We start from the raw sequence: 14436 nt of genomic DNA on the forward strand, positions 1-14436 counted from the left end.
GAACCGCCTCTGCTCCCGGGGGGCTCTCACCCACAACGGCCACCACCTCCCCTTCCCTTGGGCTGTCACCGCTCCCGAGGGAACCGGCTGAGGGGCCGGCGGAGCTCTCCTGCCGGTGGGGCTGACTTCTCCCTCCTCCCCACCACACCCGGCCCCGATGGGAGCTCTTCCAGGCAGAGCCGCGCCGCAACCCCAGGAAGCCGCTTGGCCACCCGGGACCGCCCGTGCCAAGAATCGGCGGGCAGGGCGACGCGCCCGCTTCTGCCTCCCGCCCGCCCAGACCCTGCTCCAGCCACCTCTCTGCAGGCTTCCCGGCCGGTGGGAGCAGAAAATAGCCTTCCTCTTCCCCGGCAGCGCGCCCGCGCCCCAACACCTCCCCTTCCCCGCCGCGGCCGGGCGCGGAGTTCCCGGTAAACAGGAGTCTTCCCCGCCAGCCCCCGCCACCGGTCCCCCGCGGGGGAACGGCGGGAACGGGGCAGGGGACCGGCCGGCCGGGGAGCCGCGCCAGGCACATCAATATTTCAGCGGCTCCTCAACTCGGTTCTAATTAAAGGCTCGGGCGAGGCGCACCCCCCCCCCCCCCCCTCCCTCCCGTCCCCATCTTCCCGCCGCCGCCCCCTCCACTCCACACACACACGCTTGGGACCGTCTCTTTACGTCGGAGAGAGACGAAGGAGTGACTGAGTCCTACCCGGGAGAGCCGAGCGAGGGGGAGGGACGGGGGGACCGGGGAGGGCGGGAAGGGGGGGGCTTGTGCAAGCAGCGACGCTCCCGGGGTTGCCAAGTGGACTTTTATTGTTTTCCACCCACTTCCAAGTCGATACTATCTGCCGTCTCATGTCCATCCTATAGCATATATAAGCAGCTGCGCCGGGGCTGCCGGCGATGGAGTAGTTTGTGGATACGCCGGAGCGCAGGGACGTGAGGGGGGCGGGCGGGCCAGCCGCAGAAAACTTGGGACTCCGCGCCGCTCGCGACCTGCTGCCGTCCGGGGAGCGGCTCCCGGGGGAACAACGCCTTGGCTCCGGGGAACCGAGAGACAGGTAACTCAGCCGGGAAGGGCGAGCAGCCCTCCTTCCCCCCCGTCTCTGTACCCACCCCTCCCGTCTCGCAGGGCCAGCGGCCCGGGGGGGCAGCGCCGGTGACAGCCCCGCGGGCCGGACTCCCGCCTGAGATGGCAGCGGCGAGCCGCCGCACGGAGCGCGGGGCAGCCGGTGCATGGGGCTAGCGAGGGGGCAGCTGTTCGTCCGAAGGCGGGCGGCCCTCGGGATGAGGTCCCTCCGCCGCGGCTGGCTGCCTGCCGCTCCTTGTGGAGGTGGCCGGGACCGTCCGCGCCCCTTGAGAAAGGAAGGACGAAGGGAAGGCCGGCATTGCCGCTCCCTGCCCCCGGACGGCTGGCCCCCAGCCGCGCACCGCCCGTCCGCCGCTCCTGCCCACACCCCCAGAGCGGCGCCCCGCAGGGGCGGGGGACTCTCGGTGCACGGCTGCCGCCGCTCTTCGGCGACAAACTTCGTGGAAAGTTGTCGCCCCTCGCCCGGTTCCTCAGCTCAGCTCCGAGGCGGAGCGGGACGCACCGCTACGTCGCCGCAACCGGGGAGTTGCTCCGGCAGCGCACCGGGCAAGGGGCTCCCACCGAAGCAGCCCGCTCTGCGGCCCTCTGCTCACTTGCGCAGCCCGCCCTCCTGCGGGGCCGCGGCTCTGCCCGCGGCTCCCCCCGCTTCGTAAGCTGCGAAGCGGCCTCCCCGCTTTCCTCCTGTAACGTTTCCGATTTCACCGCCATGAGTCTCCCCACCTCCGACCCACCCCCGTTTTTCTCTTCCAGTGAAAGAGGCGGCCTCCCGCGGCAGCGGATCCTTCTCGTCTGCTCCTGCACCCTTCGGGTCAGACCGCAATGAGTGGACTGAGGTCTCCTGGGCTGCTGGGGCTGGTGCTCTTAATGCTCTCAGCAGGGTACTGCAAAGAGAAAACTGACTCCTCAGATTTGAAGGACAGGCAGGGTCTCCTAAATCTGATCATGGAGATAATTCAGGAACTGAAAAGGTACCACCTGGAGAAGGACAGTGGGATGCAGTACTTCTCCAAGCACGACTATAACTTAGATAGAAGGGAAGTGGCCGACTACGGAGGATATCAGGACGAGCAGAGAGTTGGTAAGTCACAGTCTATGACTTGGGAGATCTTTTTCCCTAGGGTGCCTTGGTGAATGAGACATCACATCAGGTTACTAATTTTATATCAACAATTCACTGCTCAAAATACCTGCAGATTCCCTTTTGCACCAGAAAGAGACACAGGTGGCTATTTGGGATAGAAAAACTCCATTCACATCTCAGAGTCTCTTAGTCTCTGGATAATGTGCTGAACTGAAAGTCCAACTTTGCTGGCTTCAAATAAAACCTATTATTAATAAGGAAAAAAAATCGAAATGGGCTGAGATCAAAGAAGTAAGGGATAAAACCACTCTTTTTCCTGAAAGTTTACCACTTATTAAAATGTTCTTCATTTAAGTGTTTCTTGGAAACAACCCTAGTAAGAATTTCCCCTGCAGGACTATAGTATGTCCTCATAGATCTCACAGCTAATCTTTCCTGCAGCTCAGCTTCTTTAGAACTTTTTGCCCTGCTTATGAGCCCCTTTTGTACTACAGAGATAGCACCTTTGAAATACTAGAAAGGGAAACAGAATACTCTGTCACAGTGCAAGCTATGACCACTTTGGGACTTTCCTCAGTCATCTTCTTACTCGTTGGAATGGCTCTTCTGTAACCTTCAGTGGAAGCCCCAGTTGCTTTGCAAGACCTTGTTCATGGTTGTACAGAGCAGTCCGGAAACAGTCATACTAAGCCACACAGTGATGGATCGTTACCACTCAGTTTTGTGATGTGCTTTTGTGCATCTAGCTGAAAGTTGATGTGGATTCTCTTACTGCCACCTGTAATGTACCATTTGCTGTCACTCTCAAACCCCTACAGCATTACTGCTGCTCATCTTACCCTTCCGACTGAAAGGAACATTAGGAGTATTTGCTAGCAGATGTCTACTTGCCTTTGCCCAAACTGGCTTTCATTTGTTAGTGTGCTGTTTGAGTTTATTGGTAGCAGGAAGCTTCATTGTACCTCTTCTTCATTCTCATTCATATATCCTCATGACTTGCACGTGTTGGTGGTTGTCATGAAAATGTTACTTCTCCATCAGATTGATTAATGAATATACAAAAGAAATCAATTTTGTTCCACTTGAGATCAGCAGAATAAGAACATTCTGTTTTATAAATACTGAAAAGTTAAGCAGGCCCAACTAAGCAGGGAACCCTGATCTGCAGGACTCTCAATCTCAGCCTGGAACATGGGCATAGTTTTTGGTCACCCTGCATCAGCATATTGTTGTGAAACAACTGGTTTGTGCTAAATTATCTGTAAATAATAAACCTACTTGAGAGCAGATTATTTAGTAGTGGTGTTACTGACTCCTAAGCAGGATTTTTCATTCTGTTATTATAATGGAGTTATTCCCAGCAACTCTGAAAAGGAACTACTGCTTGGAGTCTTTCATTTCAGTTTTGGCATCACTTTCCCAGTAAGCCTGTCCCATGGGAAATTTCTGAGTAAAGCATGTGTGTTTTTAATGCTCTTCACAACATAATTAGGTCAAATATGATAAGGTCAATTTTACTTACACTGACTAAAGTTAGAAGTAAATGAAGAATGACTTTCGAGAAGTGTCTAACCTCACAAGTGATTCAGATCTGGATGGAAATGCTCTCTGCCTTATATCTGATAAGAGGTACCAGGGGAATGAAAAAAGCTGCTCAGGCATTTTTTGTCAAATAAATAAAGCACCGTTTAGTGTATCATACACAATCAGCACTATGCTATCAGCATACACTTGGTAACGGAAAGCAGTCAAAGATAGCTGTAAATCAGGAAGACACAAGCGAGGGTTAGAGCTAAAATGGATTTCAGTAAACCAGTTTCATTTTGCCATCTGCTGAATGCAAAACGCATGGCGGTAAACCACAAACGTAGGGAGCCAGAAGAGAGCAATTTGCTTGGGATCATTTCCTGTGAATTTTATTTACTGCTAAAGGAGGCAGGGGGAGATTCCTGTAAGTAGATCAATCCAGCTTCATGACTGCAGCAGGACAGCGCTTGTACAAACATGCCTGTGACAAAACGGGATATATTTGAATATACCTTTGAGTCTTCATTACTAGCAGTATATGCAACCATGAACTAAAGTTTGTGGAAGAATTTAAATCTAGGTAGTCTTGATAATGTAATTCACAGAGCTAAAATCTGACTCTTACTTACTTATCATCATCATTAATGAGTGCACACCTAACAGACAAATTCTTTCATCATCATAGTGTATTTCACATTGCATTTTACTTGGCTTCTTATGCAAAACAAATGTTTGCAATCTGGCCTACTGTATGCAAAGGACTTTTGACCCCTGTGTGTCTGTCAAGATGGAGTGGTGATGTTTGCTGGACAGTTTATTCTCTGTCCTCATCCTGTGCCTGGCAAGCACAGTTCCAGTGCAGCAGAGTGACTGTTCTCTTTTTTTTTCTTTTTTTGTCTTGACAGAAATAGTTCCCAGAGATCTGAGGATGAAAGACAAGTTCTTAAAGCATTTAACAGGTCTGTTTTAATTTTGCATTTGTAACCATCGTTTCATGTACGTACCACAAGCTGCACTACTCTTCTTGTGAGTTCTGCTGATTCATAATGTATTTTTTCTTTCTATTTCAGGTCCACTCTACTTTAGCCCAAAATGTAGTAAACACTTTCATCGGCTTTACCACAATACAAGGGACTGCACCATCCCAGCATGTAAGTCCCAAAGCCAGGCCTTCATAAAAAACCTAGAAACTAAAACTTAATAGCTCTATAAGGTACCAGTAGCAATACAATGTTATATTACATTCTGCGCAATGAAGAATTTGGAGCGCTCTAAAATGTACCAGGTATGCTTTACAGTGTTGCCAAAACAGCATCAGTATTACAGTGAAGAAAATGGAAACACAGCTTTTTCACTGCAGAAACACAGCTTAGAATGGCTGTAAACGCAGTACTGATGTACATGACTCTGGTTCAAAAGGTGTTTGCTTTTTGTAGGAACACATAACTCCTCTCAAAAACTTAATTTCTAGTGCTGCAAGTTCAAGGTAGGGTAAGAAATCCAAGTGAGGCTATTTTGTTTTCAGTGATCATATAAGTTGAATATGTTTTATAGACATTTTATTTGACTGGTCAGCTACCAATCTGCCAATAATGTTGCAAGTGAACCTTTGCAGCCTCTGTCATAGTAAATTCAAAAAGTGTAACTTGCTTAGGCTTAGCTGATGGACACAGATAAGCAAATGCAACTTACAAGATCTCATCAGTGCTGACAGCACAAAAGAATTAAAAAAAAAAACCAAACATTAACATTTATCAGTCAGTAGATGTGACTTCAGACTCATACTGAGGTGGACCTGTTGAGTAAGCAGATGCTATTTTAGTACAGCCTTTTCAGAATGGAAGCACACTTTATTTTACTTGTCTGAGGTCAACCAGTTGGGTCAGTAGCAGAGCTGGGAATAGAAACAAGCCTTAGAGATTCCAAGTTTTAAGTATTAATAAATATTTCAGCCCAATACATTTTAAAGGCATATTTGGTAATAATTGCAGACTTTTTCCCTATTTGTAAGGCTTCACATGAGGAGTACTTGGGAAAGATAAGGATTTACACAAAACGGCTAACTAGATCACATTCAATTTACATGGATGAAGTTGGGTGTGAGGTGTCCCTGCCCATGGCAGGGGGATTGGAACTAGATGATCTTACGGTCCTTTCCAACCCTAACTATTCTATGATTCTATAGCTAGCCTGCTCTGAACCATCAAATGGTCACATTACCTTTTTCTTAAGAACCACAACGCAAATGTCATTTGACTCAGCACTAATGAGTACTCAAAGTTAAAATCTAGCTGGTCTTAAGAGTCTGAATTTGCATTTTCCTCTTGGCAGGTAACATACCCACCATCATGTCTGGATAATAGAGAATAAGTTATATGAATGGCAATTATAGTATACCCATGCTGTGAGTTAGGGATTGTTAACACTGCATCTCTAGAAAATATTAGATGTAGATACTCATTAATGAAATAATGCCTAATGAAAATCAACATTAGTCACCAGACTGTATGACTAGCATCCCCTTAAAGTAACTTTCTTCTAAGAAAATGAGTTTAACAACCTGCTTGAATTCCACATTCATACTGCATCATACATAGTATGATGTTACTTTCTGAAAATATTCTGATTTCAGGTAACTGTTCATTCTGTGTAGAAATTCAAAGGCCAAAGAAACTAGAAGTGTCTATGGTACTGCAACATGGTGGTAGCCAGTACAAAAGCTTACCTTCTAGGACTTTGTACAGAATAGCAGCATTGGCCACCTAAAAAGGAATTTACTCTGCTATCTGTCCATAACTAAATTTCACAATATTTGCTTTCAGTTTGCCATGCTGAGAAAAAAACCAAAACAATCCCCTCTTAATTTTTTAGTTTTACATTGTTTCTGCCCCTTATTATGTATCAAAAAGCAGAAGGTACACAAAGTAAGGACTACTAACAATAGGAAAAAAATAATTTTATTAGTTTTAAGATGAAGCTCCATACAGTTATGAATTAATTTGTATGATGTGGTCACCTACTCAGGCTGGAATTAACATTCCTGTTATTTGTCTAATTTAACAGTTTTTCCATGAAGAAAATTTATTGGAGTTGCATTACTTAATATTAAGTTGATAGACTTGCTCCCTGAGGGCTAGATTTTAAAGATGAATGCGCCCTACTTATTCTTCCTCTAGTATGGAAAGACTGCAGTCACATGTTTATATCCCACATTTAAGCACAAACAAGGATATATAAATTTTTGTAGGTACATACATTTGGAGATCCTCCTAGCACATTCATGCTATTTGTTTATAGATAGTACATGTGCAGAAGTCAGTTGCGCAGTTATATGTGCCACTGGACACGGCTTTCAGTAATGCAATTTTTACACACTTTCTAAGTATAAGGATCTGATTTCTATACTGTGGCAAACTAAGGGGTTCATTTACGACAACAATTTGAACAGTTACAAATTTTTACTTTTAAAGGCAAAATTGGTTACTTTAGTAATTTTATTTATGCTCTCTTTTAATGACAGATTACAAAAGATGTGCCAGGCTTCTTACTCGGTTGGCAGTAAGCCCAATGTGCATGGAAGGATAAAGGTAAGCTTTTTGATAGCAGTAATGACACTCTACTGCATAGAAAAGCACTGAAAATTTACACATACATGAACATTTACAGGAGTGTAATAACACTTGTCCTTTGGCTAAGGTATTCCCTTTCAGAGTACTTGAAGTAACTGTCTCAATCTGGCAAATACTGGCAATAAGTAAATGATACCCCCTACTGGAAGTCTTTATAGAGAAGTCCATGTGCCTCAGCTGGGAATTACTCATAGCAGCTTACAGTTATCAGAGTGAATGTGTTGTTACAGAACAAAACACAACAGCTGTAGCTTATTTTTCAAGAGTTGACTCAGTACACAATTGCAGCAGCCTTTTTATGTGTGCAGCTGTAGATCTATGGTGTGCATTTTAGGATGAGTTAATATATACATAGATATACACATGAAAGCTTTATAAATGCAGATAGGTTGCAGGTGCTTTCAAGCAATTCCATTAAAATGTATTATTAGTAGCACTGATAAACCAACTTTAAGCTACTCAGACTTTTTGGCATTTTCGTTGTGTTCACCTCTCATATCTACGGGTTTATCGATTCCCTTTTTGCCTAGATGTACCTCTATCTCCTACAAATACTTGAGGAATTTCACCACACACCAAAACAAAACCAAAAGCCAACCAACCAACGACAAAGGGATAAATAATAACCCCTGTGGATTTGTCAGTAACAAATGCTATCAAACCAAGATACTTTGTCACAAAATACACGTCTTGTAGGGAGTCTGTGAGAAAAAGCAGTAAATGTTAAGCATCTTAGTTTGTTTTTTTTTTAAACACTGACACTGTTCAGACTGAATAGTCTAAAACAGGATATAATTTAAAGAGTAGAATTATGAAGTCATGCAGGAGTAATCAACTGCAGAAATACATAGGATGTTTTGAATAGGCAGACACAGTTCTGTAGAAAATGTATGAGTTGTAGTAAATCACATCCTAAGTGTGACAACCATGTCACACTTGAAAAAAGACAACGTACTAGAATTCACAAATAGAATAATTGTTTATAAACCACCTGAAATAATCAGTGTTGCTACAATACTGCATTTAAGGACACCACACTTGAAGACCTATGGGTGCTTTTTGTGAGAGTCTAAGGAAGTGAAACATAGATGACCAAAGACCTAGAAAACTCAATTTACAAGAACAGCTGAAAGGATTTGGGATTATTTAATCTAAAGACAAGATGATTGCAGGAAAACATGATGGAGTTGTTCAGTTTAATAAAAAGTAGCTACAAGCCATTCTTTCTATCCAGTGTTGATAAAAAAGACGTACTTTTTTTTTTTTTAACTTGGCAACAAGAGAGGATTCCAGCTAGACAAGACTTTTCTAGTGGCAAGGGCAGAGGTAATACATTAGATGTAATTCAGCATCCTGAATTTACCCTAAGCTCCTCAACATTTCTTTAAGTATTTTTTGCCTGACTTCCTAAAATAAACCTAAACTAGCCCAGCTTCAATGTGGGATGTTTCTAACATTCAATAACTTTTACACTACTTGTCTTAATTTGAAGCCTGCACCTATGGAGAGGAATCTCTTACTCACAGAATGGTTTGTGTTGGAAAGGACCTTTCAAGATCATACAGCTCAACCCCCCTGCCATGGGCAGGGGCACCCCCACTCGCTCAGGTTTCTCAAGCTCCATCTAGTCTAGCTTTGAACACTTCTAGGGATGTGAATACATCATACATCATATGTTCAGGGAAACAACTGCATACAGTACTTGGACAAATAAAAGTCAGCAATAGGTAATTCCTTTTATCTAACTGGAGAAAGCCTAGTAATTCAACCTTTCAATTGTGAAATCCAGAAAGCAAGGAACAAATAAGCCATTATATAATGATACTCACCTGTGAAAAGTAAGTGACTAATGTTATTGCCAATACTAGTACGCATACATCAGACTAGGGAATTCTTTTCTCCCTTTCCTTAGAAAGTTTTATCTGTACCTTTACATCTTGTCATGTAAACACAAACTCATAATATGAAGGAACAGTAACTGAAGTAGTTCACAGCTCAAGCTGGGAGTCTATTTTAAAAAAGTCCACCTCATTTTGCCAGACAATGCCCTGGCTCAACCAGCAGGCATATTTCAGCACGAATAGCAAGCCTCACTTCTGTTATTCTCCACACAGACACAAATCACTACTATCAGCACTTGTAAGTAACCTCCACTGGTAAAGAGGAAGGCTATTATCTACCACATATGCCTTGAGATCTTGTCTTCAAGGTGTCTTCATAAAATTAAACACCATTCCTCCTCACAGCTTCTCCATTACATCAGTTCAATTTACGTGTGTAAGACATCTCCTCTCACACAGTATAATGCAGGCCTTGTTTTTGTCATGTCATGGACTGAATTATAGAAAAATGGATTCTTTTGCATTTTTCAATTTACCTTTTTCACTGTGAAGCATGTAGTTACCATTAGTCCAAAATATTTTCAAGAAGTTGCAAACTTTTGAACATGGTATCACTTGTACGTAGCAAGAAGAGATTTCAAACCCATTTCATATGTAAGATGGCTTTCTGGTATATGAAATTGATCTGTAGTAAGGCAATAGGTAAACACTTAAGAGTTTCTGCTATAAGGCTACTACTTAATATCAGTTCTAAAGCTCAGACTAATGTTTTAATATTAGTTAATAAAAATTTCTTATGTGATACTGCTCCACAAAGGTCTAAATTAGATTTCCTGTTTTGCTCAGTATGTGATTTTCATTTCATTGGATGCTTATGTGTGGCCTGGGCTACAGATGAATGATTGCTCTCTGATACTTATGCAAACTAAGAGGATGCATTTTTCAGATACACAGATATCTGTCCATTGGTTTGGGGGAAAGTTAAAAAAAGGATGGATTTGGTTTTTATTTGTATTTTAAATATATTTTGGACTATTATAGCTTTAGAGCACTCAAGACATTGAAACTAACTGTTAAGATCAAACAGGAAGAAGTGAAAACAGGAATTAGGCATCTGTTACTGTCACAGTACATACCTAAAGGTATGTGTGATACAATGCGCATTACGGAGTCTTCACTTTTCCTCATTTATCCTACACATATGTAACTGGGCTCCCTCTTCTCTTTAAGAGTGTATGTTCACATTTTGCCTGTCCCACAGCTGTAAGCAATGCAGGAACTTAGCAACACTGAAAACACTCTGATAACTGAAATTGTCTTTGGCACTCAATCTTTGTAAACCCCTCAGGATGTATTGACCATACTAGTAATGTATGTTAAAAAAGCTGAAAATACAAGATAAACTTAGAAACTTTAAATGCCTACAGGTAAAATTGCAATACCACAATAAATATCCCATTCCTATACACCATTTAATATAGCCATTAATTCAAATTATTCTTAAACCAAAATAGTATTTCAGCTCTTATGTGTTGCTTCAGGTGTTTTGTAACAATGGAACCAACAGCCTTAATTGCTTTCTCTCTTACAGTTTCTCATTCAAACTAGTATCAAGTGCCCTCAAGAAATGTCAGATGCTTTCATTTCACAAAAGAAGTGAAGGTAGAATTAAGACGTGGGGTTTGCATACTATTCAGTGAAGGCAGACCTTTTTCTAGATCCATCACATATTATTTCCCATAACATATTCTATCACTTCTGCTTGGTGACAGGAAGTACTTCCTACAGTCTTTTATGATAACTACTGTTTTGAACTAAAGAGGCAAACAGTGTATATTTGTAAACACTGAGAGGTCACCCCTCAGTCTCCTCCAAGCTAAAGAGACCCAGCTCCTTCAGCCTCTCCTCATAAGGGAGGTGTTCCACTCCCTTAATCATCTTTGTGGCTCTGCGCTGGACTCTTTCAAGCAATTCCCTGTCCTTCTTGAACTGAGGGGCCCAGAACTGGGCACAATATTCCAGATGCACCTCACCAAGGCAGAGGGGGAGGAGCTGATGGTACAACATCTCTTGCCCTACTAACCACACCATTTCTAATGCACCCTAGGATGCCATTTGCCTTCTTGGCCACAAGGGCACATTGCTGGCTCATGGTCATCCTCCTATCCACCAGGACCCCCAGGTCCCTTTCCCCTTCACTACTTTCCAGCAGGTCAACCCCCAACCTGTACTGGTACATGGTTACTAGTGTGGTATAATCCAACCTTTAAGTGGCAATTCTTCATTTTCCTTACTATGGGGTCTCTCTGTGGCTATCACCAGATGCAAAATTATGAGCTTTATCAGCTTCAATGCACGGATCTCTGCGACCTGTTGACATTAGAGCAGACTTCCACCTGGATGTTCAGCTAGGGAAGGAACTATTTTATAGCATGTGGAGGCTGAGCTACAAAATCCTACTGGCACAGTAAAGTTTATATTAATATTTAAACCACTAAATTCTTCTCTACTATAGATCAGCTTTATCTTAGAGAGTTTAATTCTATCATCATGAGCTGATGATAGAGGTTCCCAACAGAGACTTTAGTCAGAGAGCACTCAGGATCTTCATTAAGACTACCTGCCATTCTCCAGCTAAATTCCAGTCTAATTTTCCTAAACTGACGTATATAACATAACTATGTGAAAAAAAGTACAACAGATTGATTGATGCTAACAAATCTGGTGCCTTTTCAAGGGTTTCTGAAAATGCCAGGGACTTAGAAAACTGCAATTTAGCTGAGAATCTAAGATCCACAACTTTTGATCCATACAAAGGCAGGTATGGATGAGATGACAAATGAGCATCCTATCTACTTCCAATTTTTCACCCTCAGTGAGCCGCACATTCCCATTAGTATTAGCAATGAAAAAAACCTAATAAATTCTCAGTGTTTAACTTGTCAGTTGTACCACACACTGATCAAAACAGAAGCATGTTTAAGTATCACTTTTAAGCATCACAACTTAAACAGGGCACAGTAGGCGCACACATACAGAAAATAAGCCAGAAGAAAATGCAAGACAATTTATGTCATTTTCCCCACTAAGGAAGGATATTTAAAAAAAGTATTTGTCCTATCTGCAAAGCCAGAAAAAAAAAACCTAAATTACATTAAGTTTTTCAGTAACATTATTACATTTCTCAATAGGCTTTAAAAATTGCAAAGCTAAATGTTTAAATACTGTTAAAAAGTATTTCTGTATGCACCAGTGGCTTGATTTCCAATGGATTATGTCAAGTCCAACTGACTCTGCATTCAAATGATTCTGTTACCAGATACACTTCAGCAGTAGAACATGTAGAGAAACCCAAATCAAAGAATTCCTACTGATCCTGAGAGAGATGGTTACATAGTCAGATAGACAGTATGAGAGTTTTTTTTCTGTGAAAAGTGACATCAGCAGAACTCTAGTAGCTCTGTTTTATCTCCTACATGGACTTTTGGGGCCCATGAAACACAAGCTTCAGCTGAAATCTCTTGGCATGCAAAAGCATAGAACCCATGCAGGTCCTGTTGACCAGTAAGACACAGTGCATTTTTTACTTTGAAATAATGCCATTAACAGGTTGTCTTAAAACCACATGAAACTGGGCAGACTTGCTGCAAGTCTTGTAGATGTTGTCGCTGAAAACAAACTCAGCAGTTACTAGAGGGAGGATGAATTTTTAGATAGGTATAAGCAGAGACAGTTACATTTTCTCAACAGGCTTAAAGATGTGGGAGAAAAGGGTTGAAACCTGTAATTTTCTGTCAGTGATTCTGATACCACTGACATAAAAATGGTTTTGATTTCATTCCAAGAAATTATTCTGGGAAGAGTTAACAGAACGGGCAGCAAATCCTGCACTCCTACTCAGTTTGTGCTGCCTTAGTGTTTGTACATCCCAGCGGCTGCATTTATATGATCAAATTGTAGAAAGTTCTGTTTGTTTCTTGTCTGCATAAGTTCAGATTTCTTCATTAATGGGCCTAATTAAACATTAAATTATTGCTAGGTCCTTCCAGCCCTACCTTGACAAATTTGTATTACTGGCCATTGTACCATCAGCTTCAAGACACAAAGGCATAAAGATAGAAATTTGCAATATGTTAATATCATCACTGAGGCTTTTTGACTTCACAGCTGCATTTTTTAGAAAAGGCTAAACATAACCATAGCACATTTTCAATAGGTAGAACTGTATTTTCCAAATCTCTTTACCTAAAATGAACCAGTGCAAAAAGGGACCCTTTCCAAAATTTCAGCCTTGATTAACAAACAAAACAGCAATTTAGCAGTCAGGGTGCTAAGAACTAAAATAAGTTAAATCAGAACGGCGCTACTGGATCTTTCCAAAGTTACTACTGAATTCTCCGGTTCTATTGATTCAATATGATGAACACATTCTTAAAACACATGTATGAAAGTATAAAAATGATGAAAGGCAATTTTCTTTCTTTTAATCCACCAGATGTTATTACCATGAAAAGAAATACCAAGAACCAAGAGAAGTGCCTTGGAAACCAACAGGGAAACAGAACTTACTACCTTTATAACATATTCCATTGTGAACAAGAGATTTATTTTTGCAGATTGACAGACTACTTCCCATAATTCTTTTAACATGCATTTTGTATGTCATCAACAGTTTGCAGTGACATTCTTTACAGTAGCGTAACTGCCAGTAGTACTTGTTCCATCCTTTACAGAACACACTTTACAACTGATGTGTAATGCTGCCAAAAATTATGTAAACACAAATATTTCACCAAGAAAATTGATGTTCTATTGCTTAATTCTACAATTTCAAGGAATGTTTGTTTGTATATCTAGAACTACTAAAGATCTGCTCCACAGTAGTTGTGGTCACTTCATAATATCCTTCATGCTTATGCAATTTTTTAAAAGTTTGGTTAAAACAAACTTGCATTGGGGTCACATTGTACCCTAGGAGTACAAATTGCATGACAAGAAGGAATGTGATTCCAAGCAGACATATTTTTTGGGACAGTGGAGCATGGATTTTGTACACAAACACAAGCTGCCATTAATTTACTTTATATAATAAATGTATAAAACATTCCAGCGAACGTGCAATATGTAAATACTGTAAATAATAAGTGTAAGTAATAAAGTGTTTGGTATTAAGTTGTTCTCACTTTGCTTTCTGTTCACTGAATCCAGATAAACAAGCTATCTTCTGGTAGCTACTATCATTTATCCACACTCAAACCTTTTTCTGTAAGAGATCCGAGTGTAGAT

At 41.8% G+C, this 14436-nt stretch overlaps 1 protein-coding gene across 1 annotated transcript; it reads left to right on the top strand.

The window, feature by feature from the left end:
• The first annotated feature begins 946 nt into the window (after nucleotides 1-946).
• Nucleotides 947-14318, top strand: ALKAL2 (ALK and LTK ligand 2). The gene is made up of 6 exons (XM_031052636.2): nucleotides 947-1043; nucleotides 1823-2150; nucleotides 4586-4639; nucleotides 4751-4831; nucleotides 7201-7267; nucleotides 13646-14318. The coding sequence occupies exons 2-5, from the start codon at nucleotides 1892-1894 to the stop codon at nucleotides 7263-7265; spliced, it is 459 nt and encodes a 152-aa protein (XP_030908496.1). The 5' UTR covers nucleotides 947-1043; nucleotides 1823-1891; the 3' UTR covers nucleotides 7266-7267; nucleotides 13646-14318.
• Nucleotides 14319-14436: the final 118 nt, after the last annotated feature.

This window comes from Melopsittacus undulatus, chromosome 3, assembly GCF_012275295.1.
Source record: "Melopsittacus undulatus isolate bMelUnd1 chromosome 3, bMelUnd1.mat.Z, whole genome shotgun sequence".
Lineage (NCBI taxonomy): Eukaryota > Metazoa > Chordata > Aves > Psittaciformes > Psittaculidae > Melopsittacus > Melopsittacus undulatus.